Source organism: Sceloporus occidentalis, unplaced genomic scaffold (genome assembly GCF_023333645.1).
Source record: "Sceloporus occidentalis isolate IW3139 unplaced genomic scaffold, rSceOcc1.0.p SCAF_2, whole genome shotgun sequence".
NCBI classification, from domain to species: domain Eukaryota; kingdom Metazoa; phylum Chordata; class Lepidosauria; order Squamata; family Phrynosomatidae; genus Sceloporus; species Sceloporus occidentalis.
Window position 1 is genome coordinate 38,153,701 of NW_028316982.1, and position 22,060 is coordinate 38,175,760.

Sequence of the window (22,060 nt, forward strand, 5' to 3'; positions counted from 1 at the left end):
AGTCAAACTGATGTTTTCACAATAAATATAAAACATGACTAATTCCAGTGCTTAGTAGGTTCTAGCACCATATCCAGTTGATTTTCTTATTTCTTAACTACATTGTGCATTTCTTCCCTGTCCTCCTGCTGCCCATTTTACATATTGCTGGCAATTCAAATATTGAAAATTGTATTTTCTAACAGCACAGTCTTAGTGTTGTTTACTTGGAAGCTGAGTCCCACAGAGATCAATGGGACTTTCTCCCAAATGAGTGTACATGGAATTGCAGCCAACGTAATCTAATCAAATATTATAAAACTATTCACTTGAATAAGAACTATTCAATTATATTTTAAGCAAAGCTTGGGAGTGTGTGTATGTGAGTGTACACGTGCACGCCTTCAAGTTGCCTGCTGACTTATGGTCACCCCATGAATTTCATAGGGTTTTCTTAAGCAATGAATATTCAGAGTTACTATGCATCTGAGGAAGTAGATAAGTCTACAAAAGCTCATGCTGCCAGCTTCTTTATTTCAGTTAGTCTCAAAGGTGCTACAAGATACTGATAAAATGTAGTTAGTTGCCTTTGGGGAGGGTGTAACATTACCTTTCAAATTTAACATAAGCAGGAGTACTTTATTGTTGTAACGTAAGGTGTTGATTCCCCCACAAGCTCTGCTATTGTTTTGAGAACCGCATGAAAGTGTAACACCTCCCAGGGAAATGTTTTCATCTTTTGGTAAAATGCATTGAAATGGCTGCAGATCAGAACCTTCTCTCCACATGTCTTCCCATCCCATACGTTCTGATTAGATGGGATGATGTTATTTTTATTTTAAAAGTAATGATTTGGAATCACAAAGAAATTTGGAAGCATGGTGTTGTCTCCTTATTCTCCCTAACCTTATGGATTTTGCTTTCAATTTGCTAATGCCTTATCAGTAAAATAGAATGCAAACAGATGGATAGAGAGACATAACAAACTTTATATTTGGAAGGCAGGCAGGCAGGCAGTTGAATCCTGTCCAGTATCTTGATCCCCAGCAAGCAAGAAAAAGGAATATAACCTTGGAAATAAGGCAAATTTTCTCCTAAGCCTCTTGTGCTGTAGGATTATACTAGCTTCTTTGGGTGCCAGTAACTGGCATTATTATGTAGATGCACTGAGGGAGTCTGGGTCTGCAACATGTCATTTAATATTTTTTTTTAATTAATACTCTGCCATTTAGTCATTACCATGTTTGCCAGACTCCCTCCTATGAGAGATGCTACTGACCTATTAAGGCTGATGACAGTCCTTTGTAGATGACCTTATACAAAAGTTCATATTTCCTACATTAAAAGTACAGTTTATTCAGATGTTAATTACAGATTGTATTTCCTTTTTAAACATTTTAAATTTTGTTACAAATGGAACTACAAAGTTCTGAACTACAGGGACCTTCTTTGATTCTTCCAGTTTATTAAGAGCAGAAGGGGGAAAAGTCTAGTAAAAACAGTAGAATGCATTAACTTTGGTAAAACAGAGGAAATTATTTTGTTTTCTTTGGTGTCAAGCAAACCATTCCCATAAAAGAATACAAAACCAGGCCCAGGAACTGGAATGATCAGATACTGTACATTGTCTTACATGAGCCGTCCAGTTATATGGGTTTTAGAAATAATATTGGGGGACTGAATGTAGGAATACCTTGACTTAAACAATGAAAAATGTCTTCAGAAAAATGGAGGAAAACTTGTCTCTGGCTTTTTCTATCTTTTCCCTAGGTCTTCACATCTCTTCATAGGAGACATGCTTGTCAGTTTAACAGTCTTGTAGGGATCTTGGTTAGTTGGGAAGTGTGTGAGCTTTGCATATGAGGAAGGAGGTTTTAGTGAAGTGTCTGAGGGGAAAGTTCAGGGAAACTTTACAATGAAATTGGGTATTTGCTTGAAATAAGTAGAGCCAGTTAACATGCTTGATGTTTCGAAAAGCCTGTTATTCAGTACAATTAGATGTTCATGTGTTACATCTCTGCCAGAGTGTCACTCATTTGACAGTTTTGGGAGGAAATTGGTTGGTTACACTTATACAGACCAAATGCCCAAGGGAAAATATTTGCTGATCCCTTATGGTAGCCACCTTAGGGCCCCAAATAATAAACCCAGGTTGACGACAGGAGCCCAGAGTTGGTGTCTTTGTGAGCAACCTGCCAGGTTATCTATCTGCTGTCTACACTCACTGACCCAAATGACATCTTTGATGGGTAATTTTTTATCAGTACCAGTATGCTGAGAGCCAGCGTGGTGCAGTGGTTTGCACATTGGATTACAACTCTGGAGACCGCAGTTCAAATCCCTAATCTGTCATGGAAACCCACTGGGTGACCTTGGACAAGTCACATTTTCAGCTTCAGAGGAAGGCAAAGACAAACTCCTTTGAACAAATCTTTTCATGAAAACCTGTGATAGGGTTTGCCGTTAAAGGCACATAACCACTGCAAATGTACAAATGCAGGTAATGTTTAGTTGATTATTAGTTCATTTTCTCCCTCACTTTTCTTATACATTTGTTTTGACTGTACTAGCCCCAAAAACTGCAGATACATTGGGGGGGGGGGTAGGCTGACCATGGTAGGAAGATTCAGGCCTGCTTTATTGACTATCTCTTAGAGAAAGTTTACTTTGTGTAGCTAAATATCTGATTTAAAATCTATGGGATGAATAGATTCTGGTCTTCATCTGATCATTCGTGGATGACTAGGATGCACCAGAGCCTTAGATGAAAGATTTCTGTTTATGAGATGAAGCCTGACAAATGACAAACCCTGTATATGTAAACTATTTGCCCAGATGCACTGTGTGCTCTTTATGAATTCTGTAATAATAGGGACAATATAATGTCATAATCATGGATCATATTATTACTAGTTATATAACATAATCGTGGATTGTATTATTAGTAGTTACATCATTTTGCAACAGGAGTACAGATTGGTTTTCTCATTCAAAGAAAAGTGGAGATCAGAAAAAGTCAAAACAGCAAAAATAAATAGCATTTGTTCATTAAACTCTGCTTCAACCCTCCATGTTGGATAAAGGGCCAAATTTGAACAATATCATCTTTGTTGGTATTGTTGAAGTCCTGCACTGGAAAAGGCTGTGTTAATTAAAAATGCCAGAATGTTTGTTCAACCACCCATATAGTGAGTGTGATATGTGTAGGTTGCTCCTTAGGACATGCACTTACTGTACTCCCATGCTCTAACTTGTGAAACATTCCTTTAATTCCTATGTTGCAAAGAAAGCTGTTTACCTATTACCACTAAGACTTCTATGAAACATTAATTATTAGCCTACCTCTCTACATAGGTTAGACTTATGTGTTTTATGAGCCACTCTCTTCCTCCTCTGTGAGATTTTCTGATAATTTCTAATAAGTTGCTCTTCTTTTATCATCCTTTATTTTGTTCTCATTTACTGCACTGTTTTTGTAGTGCCACCACATATAAACACAAGTCAAGTGACTGAAAATCTATGAGAAACTCAAAATTATCAGAAACTAATTATAGTAATCAAGGTTCATGTCAGGTATATTTTCTGACATTAACTCATAATTAGCAATGAGATGGCTCTGAGTCTATTAAGAAGCTGTTCTGGGATTTTAGGGGACTTTGAACAGACTAAACTATGGCATACCTTACTGCCTCACCCAAAGAAAATTAACATTACAATCCTCTGCATTTTTATTCAGAAGTAATTTCTGATCCCCCTAGGCACTGTCCCATCCCATGTGCCAAAGTTGTGCATGGGGTGCTCCTCTATTGTCAACAAACAAATATGACAGTTTCATCTAGCCCTGGTGCTTGCCCATTTTAAGCAGGTTGTCATACATCAAATAGGAAATGTTTCCAAATTAAAAGCAATATATCTTAACACAGTGCTACTCAAAATGTTGGCCCATGGATCACTGCTGGTCTATGAGCCATTGGCTGCTGGTACATGGCAAGTTTCTAGGAAAGGAGCAGTTATCATTAATGGGCACAAATACGGTCCCTAGCACATTTATGTGGAGGAAGGAAAGGCTGCTATCACATCAGCTGAAGCTGTTAAGAGCACTGCCATAACAGATTTGCCCCATTATTTCTTCATTTAACATTTATGCCCACCCCATATTGTATGATCTCAGGGCAAATCCAGAATTTAGAAGAAAAGCATATTGGCAACCAGTGCAGTTCCTTTAGGCTGGTGTTATATGCTGAACTATCTTCAGTGGCAGCCCTTATAATGTGCTTACAATAATCTAATAAGGAGATTACTGGTGCAAGTATTAGCATGGCTAGTTGGCCCTGTACAGGAAAGGCTACTACTATGGGCAAGGTGAAGTGGTAGACCTGGGTCTCAAAAGGCAAAGATGGGTCCAGATGTACTCCCAAGAAACACACCTGCTCTCTCAGGGAATTGGTATTGCCACTCCAACTGTAGTCCAACAGCATCTGGAATGGTGATGTGTTCCCCATCATGGCTATAATAGAAATGAGTGTGTAGCTGAAGTTTCAGGGCACAATTGAAAGTTGTGGTTATGATCAAAAGAGCTCTTTTAAAGCCTGAGTCCAGTAATATAAGAGTCCATACAGACAGGCCAAAATAATGTTGCTTCAGCTCACTGAAGGTTTGCTGTTTAAATGATGCATGCATCCTAAGAGACCAGAAGCCATGCCAAAGCCATGCTCCAGGCCTCTATGAACACAAAAATTAAATTTCTTTGTTTTATGGAACAGCAAAACTATATCACTTTTAATTAAAAGAGGTTTCTTCTTTCTACATTTTGCTCATTTTTAAAATATATATGAACATCATCAAACAGCTAGCACATGTAACTGATAGCTTTATTAAAGTGAAAAGGAGGAGAAAATAAGTTCTTCTATTGAGACTACAATTCAAAAATGAAAGGGCACAGGATATGAGTCAATCCAGCTCTAATTAACCATTTCTGTTTTGAACGCTTTTGCCACTCATTTGAATAGCACCACTCAACAAGACAGAGGCAAAGGCAGGTTGGGACAGTTACCGTTGCCTCTGGCAGGGGCAAGATAATTACAGATAGATAAGTAGTTACAGTAAGGGAGTGTACTTCCTGGAACGTTCTGGAGTCAGTACCAGTTTAAGACTTGCTTTTTACCTCGCTGCCAGAGAGTAATGCCCCAACCTGTAGGTACAGTTTTGGCTTCTGGTACTCTACAATTACTTTAAGCGTACTCTAATTAAGACGTCAGAATTACTGCTTTGAGAGAAAGGGATTTATTACGGTGATCATACAAATACTGCATGTTTAGTTTTTGTTGCAAGAAAATGTGTTGCTAAAAGTGTATTGTTTTTTATGAATACATATCATTTTCAATCCATTTGCTTAAATAAAAACAACCAGCAATAAATTCTACCCCCCCCCCCCGGCCAACCACGTTCTTTATAGTTGTTAGATGGACTCTGTAGTATCCACAGCCTTGGTTTTGCAAGGTCTTAAGAGAGATGTTAATAACAGGGTGTACTGGAAGTCAATCATAGAATCTTAAAAGTTGGAAGGAATCATAAGGGCCATATTGTTCAACCTCCTGTCGTGCAGGAACACATAACTAAAGCACTCCTGAAAGATGCCCATCCAATGTCTATTTAACAACCCCCAAAGGAGTGTCCACCACCCTCTGGGGCATTCTATGCTACAGTTGAATATCTTGCAGTAAATAAAGCCTAATATTTAGGTGGAATATCTTATCTTGTAATTTAAATAATAGGGTCAAAGGCAACCTGACAGCAATGAACAACAAGTCTTGTTAGGTGAGGGGTGTCTAATGGGATACATGGCTAATTTGGGGAGCATTTATTTAGGCCTGGGTCTGTCTTAAGGCGAGATGTCCAGAAGTTACTATAGAATGACAGTGAAGTATGCCAGCACCTGACTGGACAGCAAATATGAAACCAGCATGATGGAGGGATGCTAAAGAGAATCTTGAAGATACATGGCTAAATGGAAACTGTGGCAGAAAGATAGATAAAAATGAAAGAAGTGGAAAGCAGGGTGATAATGGCAGGGCTTTTAGATCAACTGAGAACATTACTGAGGGCAGTGCTACATATTACTGAGAACATATCAAAGTTCTCAAATGCCATGCTCTCATTTTCCAAATGATTTTTATGCTGGAATTATTAACTACATTGTCCCATTAGTGCTAGATGTTGAGAAAAAAGATGCATATATTTCCCTTTTTTAAGGAAAACAATCATAGAGTTTCTTTAATACTAACGTTTACAAGAGTGATAAGTCACTATAATACTGCACTTGAAGATCAAAACTGAAAAAATGGCAGTAGCCTAAGAGAAGATACAGAGCTTTATTATTTTTCCAATTACCTTCTTTTCAGACTAGGCTTCTTGCATAGATTCATGATTCCTAAATTAGGTTTCTTTCTATCTCATGTCCACAAAGCCCTCATTCAAGGTTTTATATTTGAAATGAACTTAGGCAGCACACACAGAAAAAAATACTCACAGGCAAAGTACAACATGCCCATGGCAGGGCAATTGATACAGCAAGATACAAAAAAGGAATTTTTAAAAAATGATTCCTAAAAAACTGGATTCATTAAAAAAAAAAAGAAAAGATAAAAGTGGGCAGGGAACACCTATTACAGTCATCATTTTGGAGAGGAGCATCTCCCTGAAAGTAAAGACATTGAAATATGGGAATATACATTTAGAATCTTCATTTCAGATGTCAGAAATGTACATACCTACATGTGATGACATTTTTTGTTCTAAAAATGACATTTAAAATGTAGATTAGAATCATCAAGAGTGGCCCTTCTCTCAGTCCCACCACCATCACAAGCGCGGTTGGTGGAGACACAAGAGAGGGCCTTCTCAGTGGCTGCCCCTAGACTCTGGAACTCACTTCCCAAGGAGGCCACAATGGCCCCCTCCTTGTCCTTCTTCAACAGGCCAAAACCTTTTTATTCAGACAGGCTTTTAAAACACTCCTGAGACATCCAGTCTTTGCTGTTGTGTATCCAGCTAATAGGGACATGGCAGATGCTTCTCAGCTGCTCTCAGCCACTACAGAGCTTTGTCAAGGAGATGCAAGAAGGTGAGAGACCACAAGGACCATCAAGTCCAATCCCCTGCCACACAGGAACACACAAAGCACTCACAACAGATGGCCATCCACCCTCTGTTTAAAAAAGAAGACTCCACCACACTCCAACGCAGTATTATTACACTGTCAAACACCTCTTACCTTCAGGAAGTTCTTCCTAATGTTTAGGTGGAAGCTCTTCCATTTGAATCCATTACTCCTTGTCCTAGTCTCTGGAACAGGAGAAAATAAGCTTGCTCCTTCATCAGTATGACATCCTTTCAAACATGTCATTGTGTGCATTCAGGTCAACTCTAACATATGGCAACCCTTTCATTAGGATTTCTTGGCAAGATTTATTCAGAGGAGCTGAAAGTGTGAGTTGCTCAAGGTGAGTTAATGCCATTGACAAAGGGGGATTCAAACCATAGTCTCCCAGAATCCTAATCATACACTCAACCCACTACACATAAACAGGCTCTTGCTTTAGAATGGCTGTAGCGTCCAAACAACCCTTACAGGCAGCTTTATGTAGAATGCTGTATAGTAGTTGTGCTTGTCACTTAGGATATGGATCGCAGAGGCCAGCACCTGTGAATCAAGAAGCAGTTATGCCTTTGCTGTTGTTATTTGACTTTAAGTCAACTCTGACTTACAACAACCCTATACTAAAGTTATTTTGGCAAGATTTCTTCAGACGTTTGCCATTGCCTGTCTCTAAGACTGAGAGAGTATGACCTCCCCAAGTACATCTAGTGGGCTTTCTAGGGCTGGGCACAGTTAAGATTCAAACCCTGCTCTTCCAGAGTCCTAGGCCACCACTCAAACTATTACAGTATGCATAACTGATGAAGAGGGCTTCTTGGCACCAGCTTCTCTCTGCTTTTATCAGAATACATGTAACCTAGAATCCTTCCTGAATTCCAAAGAATTCATACTGGAAGGAAAGGGGAACTCAAATAACATTCTTGATCAGGCATACAAAAATGTAAGAGGAGCAGATCCATGACTGTGTGAGACAGTGTGGGGAAATGGGGCTGTTTTGGTACAATTCTGGTTGTGCAAACCACTGATACTGTGTAAACCAGTTCAGTCAACAAGGTTGCAAAAGCCCTCAGACAAGGATAGATGCAAAGCCTGTCATAATTGTGTCTTGCTAGGGTAAATCAAGGCAAGGGCCTTTAATTATACCAAGTAGGGCTTATAGCCTCAGAGTGAATTTTGTTCTGCTTTAGCTGTGATTGCATTTGTATTTGTCAAAATACATCTGTCACATGCATAAAAGAGGCCCACGGCGGTTTCAAGCGATGGCACACATTACATAACTTTTAACCTGGATATGGTTGCCCTGCTACTCAGTTTTCGAAAAATTCAGATGTACTAAAAGGCATTTCATTTGACATATTGTTTAAAATAAATAAAATAAAGATGCACATGTGAAACTTGATTTTTTTACAAGTTTTATTAAACTCGTTAATTAATGGAAACAATTACAAACCATCCCTTGGGAATGACTAATAAAACTACCCTCTTAAGGAGCTTGCCTCAGCAGCAACCATCTTACACCTTCTATCTTACACCTTCACTACCAAGATGCCCTGATAGGGCAAAGTCACATCAGAGCCATAGCCAGGAAAGGGCAGGCAAAAAGTAGCAATTTAAGGTCTTTGTGCACACTTCTTCTTTTGTACACTTATTTCATAGGCATGCAATATTCAGTGTGCTATCAGTCCCTACAGGAGAAGGGTGGCTACAGATAGGAAAATCTTGGAGATTGTATCACTCTATGGATTCAAAGAGAGTCTAATAAAGGGCTGCAAACTAAAAGTGTGGGAAAAGGAAGAGCGAATCTCAACATCTTTTGATCTTATTATGTAGCAACATTCAGAGGGGAGCTATGTCCTTATTTAAGGTGTGTGTGGGCAGATGTCAACCTGTAGGTTCTAGTTTGTTTTACTAAAAGCCCAAGATCCATCACTCTAAGCCTAATGCTAAACAGGAAACAAATTATGGAGCAGGTTGCCTCTAAGACTGAACTCAGCCTAGAAATCTGTGATGAATCCTCACAAATTCTTTAGTTAGTGGAGGCTTCTGGGAATCAAAGAGGAAGAGTTTTTCTTGCAAATTCATTCCTTCTTCCTGAACCCTTCCACACTAACTGCTACACTGTTTGGGAGCAGATTTTGAGGGAGGTTGTATCCAGAACTGTAAAGCAAAAGGGGAACTAGCACAGAAGCATCTACTGGACCATGAGCAGAGGGACACATCCGGATATAACCCATAGACCTTATGCAGTTGTTCTTTCCCAAAAATCAGTGAGTCCAGTCTCCAGAATATAAATCACACCAGTTGTTAAACTAGAGATTCCTACCTTGAGACCACTAGTCCAGCTTCCAGTTTGTGCAAAATGTTCTGTTTCAGCAGAGAAATGAAAGCTACAAGGCTGTTAACCTGCATTGATACATGCTTTGATTGGCTGGAGTTCCTGAAACAAATAGATCTGCAAGCATTCAGAAATGAGTAAATATCCAAAGCATTTATTTCCATATACCAGGGCTGGCCCAAGACAATTTGCTGCCTGAGGCACAACAGCAAATGGCACGTTTCTCCCCAGTTCAAAGTGACACAAGGTAGGTCAGGTTATTTTATCCACTCCCAGCACTGTGGGTGGTGGTGATAAATAACCATTAATCAAATAAGCATATTTTCATGACATCCAGATTCAGTTGCCTGAGGTGGCTGAACCACTCTGTCTAAAAAAAAAAGGGGGGGGGGGGGGCGGTAGATCAGAAATTGATCAAAACATTAATTGACAAAAACAACCTGCACAGAATAACGATAAATAAAAATACCACTGGTTTTAATTTAATACTTTAGAATAGTCCCTCAGAAATAAGTGTGATAGTTAGGGATTACTAAAAGTACTGGATATGAAATTATGAGCCACACTGAGTCTTCCCATGCTGAATGTGGTATTATCAGGGTTTTTAAAAGTCTGAAATTTTAAAATGAAGGTATCTTCATTTTGCCCATCAGGGGTGGGCAAAATGCAGCCTGCAGGCCTCATAAGGCCCCACCCCAGGGCCATTTTTGTGGATCCAAAAGATTAAAAATGGTTTTGCTTTAATTTCCCCCAAAATGTTACCTTGGGTGCACTGCCACCACATTTTGCAGCCACCTGACCAATTTACTACTGGATTGGTAACATATATAATTACTGAGAAATCTGTATGAATCCTTAAAAACATCAATATTCAGAAGAAATAACATTCCCACTTAAGCAATGAAAATGAAAAGAAGAGGGACCAAATCGAGTCTTTCTCCTTTCACCATTTTGCTATAGATCCAACAGGATGGTAAAGGGATGAATAAACAGTGTCTCAGGTAGGTGCTCAAGTAGTTCCTGTTTTATTTCACCCACTGAACCAAATAATCAGAGCCATCCAAAACACTAGCCCAGATCCACCCAGCTGTGCTTTCTATGGACACACTCTACTTTCCTTCCCTTCATCCCAAATTCCCACGACCTGACCGTTTTTACGTATGTGAAATCTCATCCATGTTTTTAGGATGCACACTCTGCATTTTATGTGTCTCAGTCAAACTACCTATGCCACCAGCTGCCCCCACTTTGCCCCTACCCTCCCAAATGATCACCTCTCTTTTCTAGCACTCAGATTACATTTGGTAGCCATCTCCACTTCTTAGACCACGGGTGGGCAAATGTGTCCCAGGGACTGCATATGGTTCCCAAGGCCATTTTATGGCTCCCAATGCTTCACAAGCATTAATTTCTTTTGTCCTCAAATGCCTGCTATGGGTTTTGGGGGTAGTTTGCCACATTTTGCCCTCCAGGGCCATTTTAGGCCCAAAAGATGACTTTTTAAAGACAAAAAACAAGAAATGTTTTCCAGGTCACCTTCTGTGGAGGAAAATTGTGTTTTGTGTGTGGTGGTGCAGTTCTTTACTGCAGCCTTTAGCATCAACAGTTTCCCACCCCGACTTAGACCTTCCTTCGAAGTCCAGCCTCATTGAACAAGAACCCCAATACCCTCCATTCAGTCAACTGGCCACAATTCACTGTCACCTACAAGTGTTGTTTAGACCTACTACAGTCTTAATTCCTCAGTTCCACTTGCCATTGACTTTTATTTCTCTTTCAAATGATTCCTATTACAAGAAATGAAATACCTTTTGTGCAATGGCAGAAAGAGATTTCTAGATTTAGCTGGCAGGCAAGGAAACCTTTAATAATACTAAAAACTCTGCACAATGCTAAGGAAAGGGGACACCTGGGAATCCCTAATTTTAAACTGTATTACAAGGCCTGTTGTTTTGTATGGTTGAAGGAACTGATAACGGTTAGAGATGTATTCATTCATTCATTCATTCATTTAGAGAAGTGGAACTCTTGGGAAACTGAAGGTCATAATGTAAGTTTTGGTTGGCATGGTTACCTTTGGTACAATAAATATAAGGCACACTTTGAATTTAAAAACCATTGTATTAGAAAGGCTCTCCTATGTGTTTTCCTAAGATAATATTAGCTAACTTACCACAGGAAGCCTTTTTAAAGAAAAGAATAGGTTAGAACTGGAGATGGTTCTGCTATTATCATCTTTTTGTATTTTGAACAAGATAGCTGGAAGCTTAAATCAAGTGTGAGAATTCTTAAGGAAGGCAAATATCTTAATTGTCTGGATCTAAAAGATAAGCCAACTGAAAACTCTTTGAAAGATTGTTCATGGACTTCTTGAGCAATAAGAAACCTAATGATGTGATAATCTGTAGCTATGGTTTTTAGTAATTTTAGTAGGATTGCTTCATTGGATCTGTAATGGCAGAATAATATTTTTCCTCTTTTGTTCTTTTCATGGAAGTCAGGACTAGGGGGTCAATGCCGTACTATTAGTTCTCTCTCTCTTTATTAATTTTCATTTTTCCCTTATCTCTTCCCCCTCCCCCTGATTTCTTTATTTTTGATTGTGTATTATTTTGATTGTAAATGATAGTGTTAAAAATTAATAAAAATTAACCTATTTTTGGCACATCTCCAACAATACCAAAGACATTGTTTGAATAAACAGTGAAATACTGTTCCTGATAAACCCTCACATGTTGGCTCATGCTGGTAAAGCTAGGAGAGTTATATGTCTACATGATATTAACATAGTTAATATTTGTTCAAGAACTGCTTAATGAGATTAGCCCTTAAAGGCAATAGATGAAATGGTACTTTGTCATGGATAAGAGGTTATGTGTTAAGATGAAATGTCCTGATGAACATCTTCATTACTTAATATGCCTTACATATGTTATGGAATGTAGCAAAAGTGCCCAGACATTGCTATGTCTTTGTTCTCCCTGTGGGGGACGTATATGTACATCTATATATATTTATAATAAATAGCCTAAAACTAACAAAAGAGTCTGTTCATTCTCATGAAAATATCCTGGAACCCCAAGACATGAAAATGTTTAAGCGAAGTGTTGAGGTTAATCTGGCCTGTCTGGTTTAATCACTATCATTAGTTGGGTGTCCAGAAGTTGATATAGGTGACTCCTGACAGAATCCAGAATTAGCTGACAAGTAGAAAGGACCTTCAATCCCTCAGTAAAAGAGATGGCATATAAGAAAGTGGCATATAAGAGATTCTGTGCCATATTACTGAAAAGGACGAAGAGCTTTGTGCACATGTTGGGCTTGGACAGCACCCTGTTGGTGGAATGCAATTACATGAACATATGTGCCATTTAACTGCCAAAGAGGTATTCAGTACTTCCTTGCTCCCCCCTTCTCTGTGCAAGGCAGATTCAACATGTGGTGCATGTCACCACAACAAGGGAGGGGAGCTGGGCAGTATCCAGCTGCAGTTCCATGGCTGGGAGAAATGAACACTTTTTGCCAACCACTTAGCCATCATGGTTTGCGATCTAGTACTAGGAAGCTGCATATGTTCTGCCAGTGCAATGAAGAGTCTCAGCCCTAGTGTCTAAAGTCAGTCTAAAAAAGCAAAGGCAGTAAGGTTTGTCCTGTTTTATTTTGTTTACCAAGATCAGACAATATCTCCTCAAAACTACAGGAATTAATGTAGGCAGAACTCTAAGGTATGCTGAACTACATTCACAGCACAAACAGACAGGCCAAAATAAAGCTGCTTCGGGTCACTTTGGAGGTATGCTGTTTAAATGCTGCATGTGTCCTAAGGGACCAGAAGCCACACTAAAGCCACGTTCCATTCCTAAGGACTAGAGCACAGCTTTGGTGCAGCTTCTGGCCTTTTAAGATGCATGTGTCATTTAAACAGCATACCTCCAAAGTGACCCAACGCAGCTTTATTTTGGCCTGTCTGTTCAGGCCCACAATTTCCACCAGAACATAAGATTACTTTTCACCGAAGAAAAGATCACATAACACAAGAACTGCAACTCTTTTAAACTATCCTCCGCTGGTTCTGGGCTAGCTAATCTAAGTACATCTGCCCCAAGAAACGCTTCGATTGTGAGCTGCATAATGTGTATAATCTGTGAAGCCTTGTGTATTTTCTGTTTGTGTGGGAAAGCTTCAAGGGCTAGATGTCAGCTACTAGTTTGACTGATTTCCCTTCCTAAACACCTTTGTCTAGTATGACGAATATTTTTTAGAGCAGCTGAATATTTTTTTCTTCTTAGATGGGCTTTTTGCTGTTTTCCTGATTTGCACCTTTGTTCTTATGAGCATTTAATTGATTAGAGCTTTAAAAAAAAACAGCATTATGTTTTAAAGGACAAGGTATATTTCCTCTTTCTCCACCTTCTCCTTTAACAGAGTCTGAAAAATACCTGAGATTTTAAAAAGAGGTTTTATGAATCACACCTTGACATATAAAGGGCGTTTAAACTATGTGTTTGTGAATAGTTGGCAGCAATTTAATATGGTACTTGCACAGAACAAAACTAATCTCAAACTATGTAAATTAAACAACGGAATGTTTAATCAAGACAGTCCTTACTGAGCTTTAAAATTTTAACAGACGTTTCTCTATTCAGGGATGTATTTTATTGGAAAGTGTAAGTCTATACCCGCAGTGAGGTCTTTTTTTTTCCAAGCAGCTTTGTAGTACAATTGTTACCAAGTTTCTAAACCAGAGACATTGTAAAGAAATTGTTTCATACTGGTAGTTTTCAACTAAAATGTTTTAAAAGTGACATTGTATTGGTTTTATCTGTGCTTCACATAACAGCAAGCAAGTAACACTATGACAGTCAATTTTTGAACTAAAATATCAAATCTAAACCAAACTGTACACATACACACACAATTACTTGCAATGACAAGCACAACAGACTAATTCAGTACATAAATAATGTCAAAATCAATACTAACACTTAAAATCCACTCAAACTCACCCTCTCACCCAATACAGGAGTTAAGGCATCTCTGCATAAACACAACTCACTATGTTGGGCTGGGCAGTTTGAAAATTTCTTACTTTTCTCTAAGACTGTGTTTGTACTGATGATAGTTAAACCAGTGTTAAACCAATACAATATTTACATAGCACAGCACAGCACATCTGAGACACTCACTTGGGGATAAAGCCCACGTTTTGGAACAGTACAAAGACCACCATGATTACATGTCTGGAAACTATTTACAGGTCCCTAAAATGACTATGTCTGTACACTGGTCCAAGAGGGCAGGCAAAAGCATGATGGGCAGTTATTTTATGTGGGATTTAAAACATGATTTGGAAGCACATAATTATGCTACCCTGGATGCCATGTTCCACCCCAAGCTTCATAAAAGTGGTCTCATCTTCCAGAATGGCAGGTCCTGCTGATATTTTCTTTTTAAAAAACCCAAAAAAAAACAAAACAAAAAGAACACGAAGATTTACTTTGTGTAAGTTTTGGTGGTGTCTATTCAGATATCTGAAATTTGAAGGAAACACGTCCAAGAAACTTGTCACGGTCATCTTCATTTTTTAAATTTCCTGATCCCATGATCTTGCACTCAATTGTTACATCTTCTTTGGTACTGGTTGTATTAAATGCTAGTTGAACAGCCACAAGAGGCTGTAAGTAGTCAGGCTGGTTAGAGAGAAACGGAGAGAAGCAGGTTACTGAAAACATTCTGAAACTGCCGGCACTCAGTTAATACGACCTGAACATCCCACGTGCGTCTTAAGCTCAACACTTTCTCAGACTAGGAAACCTCTGGAGATGGTAGCACCATTAACGGACTGGTGGAACTTAGAACAAATCTATATTTGTTTATTTAGAAGTAAGCCCTACTAAACTTATTTAAATTATCATGAAGTAAAACTGAAGCATTCAGTCACTAAATTTGCCTGAAAAAATGACTAAGTGAGACAACACCTGCCTTTTCTATTGACTTAACTGTGGTTCATTATTTATACTGCAGTTTCAATATACTGTCAAGTTCCAATGGAACCTTTCAAACTCCTAACTAAAAATAAAGATATCACTTCATTCAATCTTATTCCAGTCTAATATAAATATAGATTTGCTGGTGACACTTTCAAAAAACAGTCTAAAAAAACCCCAGTGGATTATATTGGATCAGAGAATGTTACCAAAAATAAACAACAACAACAATAGTAATTACAAAGTAATTATTTTATTTTCATGTCAATCACACCTGTGATATTGGGCTGGAAAAAATGACAGAGCCCACCAAGTCACAGATTAGGCAATCATCATTGGACTATCAAGAAGTCCTGGGGAGGAAGATAGCAGGAGAAAGCAAAAGAAGAAACAAAAAAGACTGAGTGAAATACTTGGCACCTAGGCTATGTTCCCAGAAACAGTATGGTTACGCAGGAACCCACAGTACTGCAACAGGCATTACGACTTTGAGTTCATCCACTGCACAACAGCTGATTAGCTCCCACTGACCGAGTCAATAGTGTGAGAGAGGGTTGTATGTGTCTGTGCCTGTGTGTTTAGCTACACTAATCTCTGAGAAAACGCAATGGTTTTCCAAACTATTTTTATACTGGCACAGTATGTAGGAATCAGACGATACTACATAACTAAAGTAATCCAATGCATTCCAGTAGGGGTCTTTTGAAAGAAAATATACACTACATTACCTTTGTTAAAATTAAATTATATGGTCTGCTTATATCATTCAAACATGGAAAGGAACCAGTGCTTGTGCCCCATTCCCTTCTCCTTTTGTGTCATGTCTTTTAGATTGTAAGCCTGAGGGCAGGGAACCGTCTAGTATCCCCTCTGTTGTAAACCGCTCGGATTCCCAGTGATTGGGCGGTATATAAATAAATCCTATTATTATTATTGTTAACATAAGAAAAAATATGGACTCTTTGACTTGTTCAGGGAGGGGAGGAAAGACAAACCAGAGTCTACCTGCTTCTTAGGCTGAAATGGAAACAAACCCACAAAGCAAATGCTGTGAGCACAAGCACTACTGCAGCACTTCCTACAGCTCCTAGGCTTATCACTTTGACTGAATAATGTGGTTACTGGATTGGATCCAGTCTAAATTATGATAAGGGCACACAAACAACCATGAATGTGTTCTAAGTATGACTAAACCTGGATCCAACACTTTACAAATAAGGAATCAATGCTATAAGTATGCACTATTATTCTAGTGTCAAGATGAAACAATCCTGGAGAAAAATTAAACCCGCTAAAGTAACATTTATGCTTAAAGTCCAGTAAATCTCTGTGTGTTTTTTGGCACACACAAGGATGTACAACAGATACAATAAAAATAGCTATTCTAATGATTTCAAAGTCCTATTTTTACCACTCCCTTATGAAAAATTGCTGGAGACAGAAATGATCCCAAGCAGCTTAGGTGCTGGTAGTTTCATTATTATTTTAATGCGAGTAAATCAGATCCCCCCTCCCCCGGCCAGACATGTAATGTAATGGTTTGAGCACTGGATTATGATCCTGGAAACTAAGGCTCAAATTCCTGCTCAGCCACAGAAACCTACTGGGTGACCTTGGCTATGTCACATTCTCTCAGCTTCAGAGGATGGCAAAGGCAAAGGCAAACCCTCTTTGAATCAACCTTGCTAAGAAAACCCCATGTTAGATACATCTTAAGGTCACCATAAACTGGTAACAACCTGAAGGAACACAACAGCAGCAGCAGCAAATCAGATCCCCAATAGTGGAACAGTGAAAAGGGAGGATGAACCACCACAGAATAAGTGGAGTACAAGTTTAGAAGTACATTGAGTGTGAAATCGTACAGGATAATTAATTTAGCTTGAACTGAATATTCCATGAATTTAAAGACTGGACCAGGTTACAATCCCATTATATCATGGAACATTGTGCTACCCCATGTTCTCTTAGTTCTAGAAGATGCTACGAGATATCTAGTGTTAGACGTCCCTACAGCCAGGATTTTGTATGTCATTCTGAACGATTGATGCAAAGGCCTAACAAGGAATAGAGAGTGCCATCACATCCTTCTTTAGAATTTAACAAACAGCTCCTTTACTGGCCACTGTCAAGAATGAATGTCAGCTAAAGCTTTCTACTGATCCACCCTTAATTCATCTGAGCAAGTATAGAGAAATTTTGTGAGATACAGATTCTTAAGGAGTCCTGGTACAGTGGTTAAGTGCCAATACTACAGCCACAAGGTTGTAAGTTGAATCCCAGGCAGGGCTCCAGGGTCCACTCAGCCTTTCATCCTTTCATAGGTCGGCAGAATGAATACCCAGCTTGTTGGGGGCAATTGGTTTACACATTGTAAACCGCTTAGGGAGTGCTAGTTAACTGATAAGCAGTAAATTGCACTGACTGGTAAACAAAAGCACAGCAACTTTCAGATGAATGATAGTAACCAGCAAGCCTACTCTGTTATTTTATGACAGTGATTATCTAGGTAAAAACAATTAATTTTCCGTATCCCTAATTAGCATATACTTACATGCAAGCGTTTTCCATAGTATGGGAAATACATCAAATCAATTTTTCCCTCAGGAGGAAAATAAGTTATCACAGCCTTGCCTTCTTCCTGTAGATGGAATATATGCATGAATTAGCTTATTTATTAAACAGTGCATGGATTGGCATTTACTATGGCATCCCAGGAACTGAGAACTTTGCTAGCATTATTCCTTCAAAATAAAATAATTCAACATTATTGACAGGTAGTCAATAAAACCTTGGTTTCAAAATAAAAAATATAATTCATTTTTGTCCCACAAAAAATAATTCAGTCATGGTCTATTAATCATTAATAATTAATAAAATCAAAGAGTGACAATTATTTACTGACAAGAATTTCAAACTTTAAGGCAAATCATAGGGCTGAAGCACGGGATATAAATTCCATAAAGTATTGGTGGGTTGTTGAGAGACCTGCAGGTGATGGAAGTAAGGAATGCAATCAAGTGGGAAATGGATTAAGCCAAGAGAGAGAGAGAGAGAGAGAGAGAGAGAGAGAGAGAGAGAGGAAGCAATAATAGTATACTACTTAACATAACCAAATACGTAATCTGGAACCCTTAAAAACAATATTTAATTCCGTCTTATTTTGCATTTCAAACAACGTATGCCTGTATGCTACATTCTTCCATAACAAAACTTTTTTAAAGATAGACGTATGCCATCTCAAGCTCCTTGGAAGAAAGGTGGAGAGTAACAAATAAAATACAGAATCAATTACAGTGGTCACATTTTGTAAAAACTTCTGTTTTCTATAAACCCAGAGACGTGAGGAGATGGAGCAATCTGTATGCCAATTGGTATGAGGGTACCAAACAGTAAACAATGAGCATATAGTACTAAAAAGTTTGGAAACATATTTGAGGATAAATTTGAAGTTATTTACATAAGAAGCTAACTAATGTGTTCTTAATCTGAATGCCAAGTTTCCTGCCAAAATGACAGAGATTAATATTATTAGGTTACGTAAGGTGAAACTCACTTCTTCTTCAGAATTAATGCAGGCTGGCAAAAGGAAAACGGAGAAGCTAATAGAATCAGCCCAAAGGCACTTCTATATATGATGCACTTTTATATCCATTCTGAAATTTAGTGTTTCAGAATGTCAACAAGCAGACATTAATGAATGCTTTCTCTTGTATGGAGTGGGTGGAATTAAACCCTATGAGAATATTCTCTCAGAAGTTCATGGATCTAATCATTTTGAAATCAATCCATTCAAAATGACTTAAAAATGGAACCTTTAATAACCATGTAATAAGTCTTGCAGCATGTGCCAAATTTGAAGAATTTAAGGCTGCAACCTAAAGCTACTTTCCCTGGAACATTTTTATATCATTTGAAACCCTTGATATACACAGGAGGTTTTGTACATACTGCTCCAAAGTCCAATGTGTGTATCTGAACACATAATATTTTGCACACTCCAGAGTTGCTATTAATTCCAGTGAAGGGGCTCAATCTGCAAATACTGTACAGACACACCATTTAGAAGTAGAGAAACCCAGGGATTAGAAGCAGCCAGGCAGCCTTTGCTTTATGTGCCAGATAAAAAATGGGCACTTTTAGCTTCAATCATCTGCATGATGAGGATAACTCTTGCCTGTATTGAAAGTATTGTTTTAAAGCCTAATGAAAATGTAGAAGCAGCAGTGTACTTAGCAGTTATATATGTCTTTTTCTACAAATTAACATTAGAATAATGCTCCCCCCTCCCCTTCCCTCTCATATTTACTCCTGGATATCGAAGCTTCCATCGTACATTTTGCAACTATCCAAAGTGCAGAAACATTAATAGGGTGGGGAGCTTTGGATAATCAAGGTCACTGAGAGGCAGATTAAGACAATACACACAAAGAACACACATTTGCACAGGAAAGCTAAGGTTGCCTGCTGCCACATGACAGAATTAATGCAGTTGGACACCATTTTAACCATCATGGGTCGATGCTGTGGAATCCTAGGATTTATAGTTTGTTATAGCACCGGAGCTCTCTAACAGAGAAGGTGAAATATCTCACAATACTACAAATCCTAGAATTTAATATCACTGAGGCATGGCAGTTAAAGCGGTGTCAAAAGTGCATTAGTTCTGCACTATAGATGCATCCTAAATTAAATAAACTAGTTACATTATACACACAAAGACCAACTGGCGATCCGACAACACAGGTAAAATAGTAAAACACAATGAATTATCTAAAAATACTGAGATACTACCTTACATTTTGTCTAAACCAAAAAAATACATTATAGAATAAAGTCCATTATTTCAGGAAGTTGTAGAAATACTTGGGCTTGAGCACAAATTGTGAATCTAAATATATCTAATGTAGCAGTTACATCTGGCCACATGATTGATCTAAATCCTTCATACTGCAGATAGCTATGACAAGATCTTGCATTTTCACTTTGGCTATTTGCTTATATAATCTGAGTAAAAAACAACAAAGGGAAAAGATACATGGGGTCAAAAAAAGTGCAGATTATTAATAAATCACAATAAACCAGAATTCTTGAGAATTCTGGATTACAATTAAATTCTGGTTTGTACAGAAAAATGTGCTGACAGCTGATCTACAGTTGTCTCTCCTGATTTGCTGGGATCCGTTCTGGACCCCCCTCCCATGAATTCAGAAAATCGCACATATCCAAGCCCCACTGATTTGAATGGTGGCATGCTACTGCACATGCTCCCCAGGCACACACAACATTTTGAGCCTCCCCGCTTGCCGTCTGTGAATGTGCGAGACAGCAAACTCCAAGTCCATGAATAGGGAGGGACAACTGTAGTCACATTAGCTCTTGGGAAACTCCTGGGAAGAACATGAACAAGTTAAATGCTTTGAGGACACACCATCCCACAATTTGTGAGATGAGATAGATTAATGCTCAATAGAATTCCAGCTTTAAACTAAAAGGAGTATGCTTGAAATGCAGTTCTGAATAGTATTTGATATGATTCACTGTATAGGTATGAGGAAGATTGTGTTTGTTTTCTAGTCAGATTCTTCACTTGCCTGCCTTACTCTGCCTGCCAAATAAACTGCTCTTTTACTCTACAGCTAGTTTCCAGTCCTTGAATCAATTAGTAAATTCCCCTTCAACGCACTGATTGTTCTTGGTTTATTTTGTTGGCTTGTCAGGGACAAGATGACCCATGTTGCCAGTTGAAGATGTCACAATAAACATATCACAGCTAAAATGCCCATAGTTTGTTTAGCTGTTTCCACTTGCTGTGAAGTAAAGCAGCATACACTAGCATAATGGAATGTTCACATTAAGCAAGAATTCTCATGGAATTGTAAATGCAGATGGTACTTGTGTACGATTTAAAGCTTCCACTTTTCTTTTTAGCTGTAGCAACAAATATAGCAAAATTTAATTCTCTCATTGGTGCAGAGTATATATCCACTCACTATTGTTCCCCCCCTCCATTGCTCCAAATGAGGCTTGAGTTATGTAACTTTAAGTTCCAGCCACTTTGCGGGCATGCATCATCTAAACACCATGCCCCCAAAGCATCTTGGAGCCCCTTTATTTAACCTGTGTGTTTTGGGCCTGAGATAATCTTTTCTGTTATGGACAGATTTTGGCATCAAGACTGAGCCATGTGAGTACCAAACAAAAGGCTCTGCAGACCTTCGGGTATCTGCTATCTTCTAGCAGTTAATATACTTCTAGGATTTTAAAGTCACCTAGAAAGCATTTTCTCAATTATTCATCTCTAATTTTGTAGCTGTCACAGCAGTTATAGATGCAGACAGTCTAAAATTTCTACATCTAGTTTTTGTAGTTTTCAGGCTATGAGGCCATGTTCTACAAGAATTTTTTTCCTGACATTTTGCCAACATCTGTGGCTGGATGCTGGCCATGAAAGCCTCTGACTTCACATTCTACAGCTAGGTTTAGATAAGGGATCAAGGCTGAGTACTTTAAGACAAATTGCAGCATTTTCTTCATTTCTATCACTCAGAGGTTGACTTGGTTATCTTCTCATTCACACTTTTAAAAATTTCTAAAAGA

The 22,060-nt window shown here is 38.5% G+C and overlaps 1 protein-coding gene across 1 annotated transcript in view; it reads right to left on the reverse strand.

Annotated features, from left to right (window-relative positions):
* Positions 1–14,042: 14,042 nt before the first annotated feature.
* ATP1B3 (ATPase Na+/K+ transporting subunit beta 3) overlaps positions 14,043–22,060 on the reverse strand; it is a 38,664-nt gene continuing 30,646 nt past the window's right edge. The window contains exons 6-7 of the mRNA XM_089509128.1: positions 18,015–18,101; positions 14,043–15,163 (exon numbers count right to left, since the gene is read on the reverse strand). Coding sequence (XP_089365254.1) covers positions 14,993–15,163; positions 18,015–18,101 — 258 coding nt within the window. The 3' untranslated portion in view covers positions 14,043–14,992. The remainder of the gene's footprint in view (positions 15,164–18,014; positions 18,102–22,060) is intronic.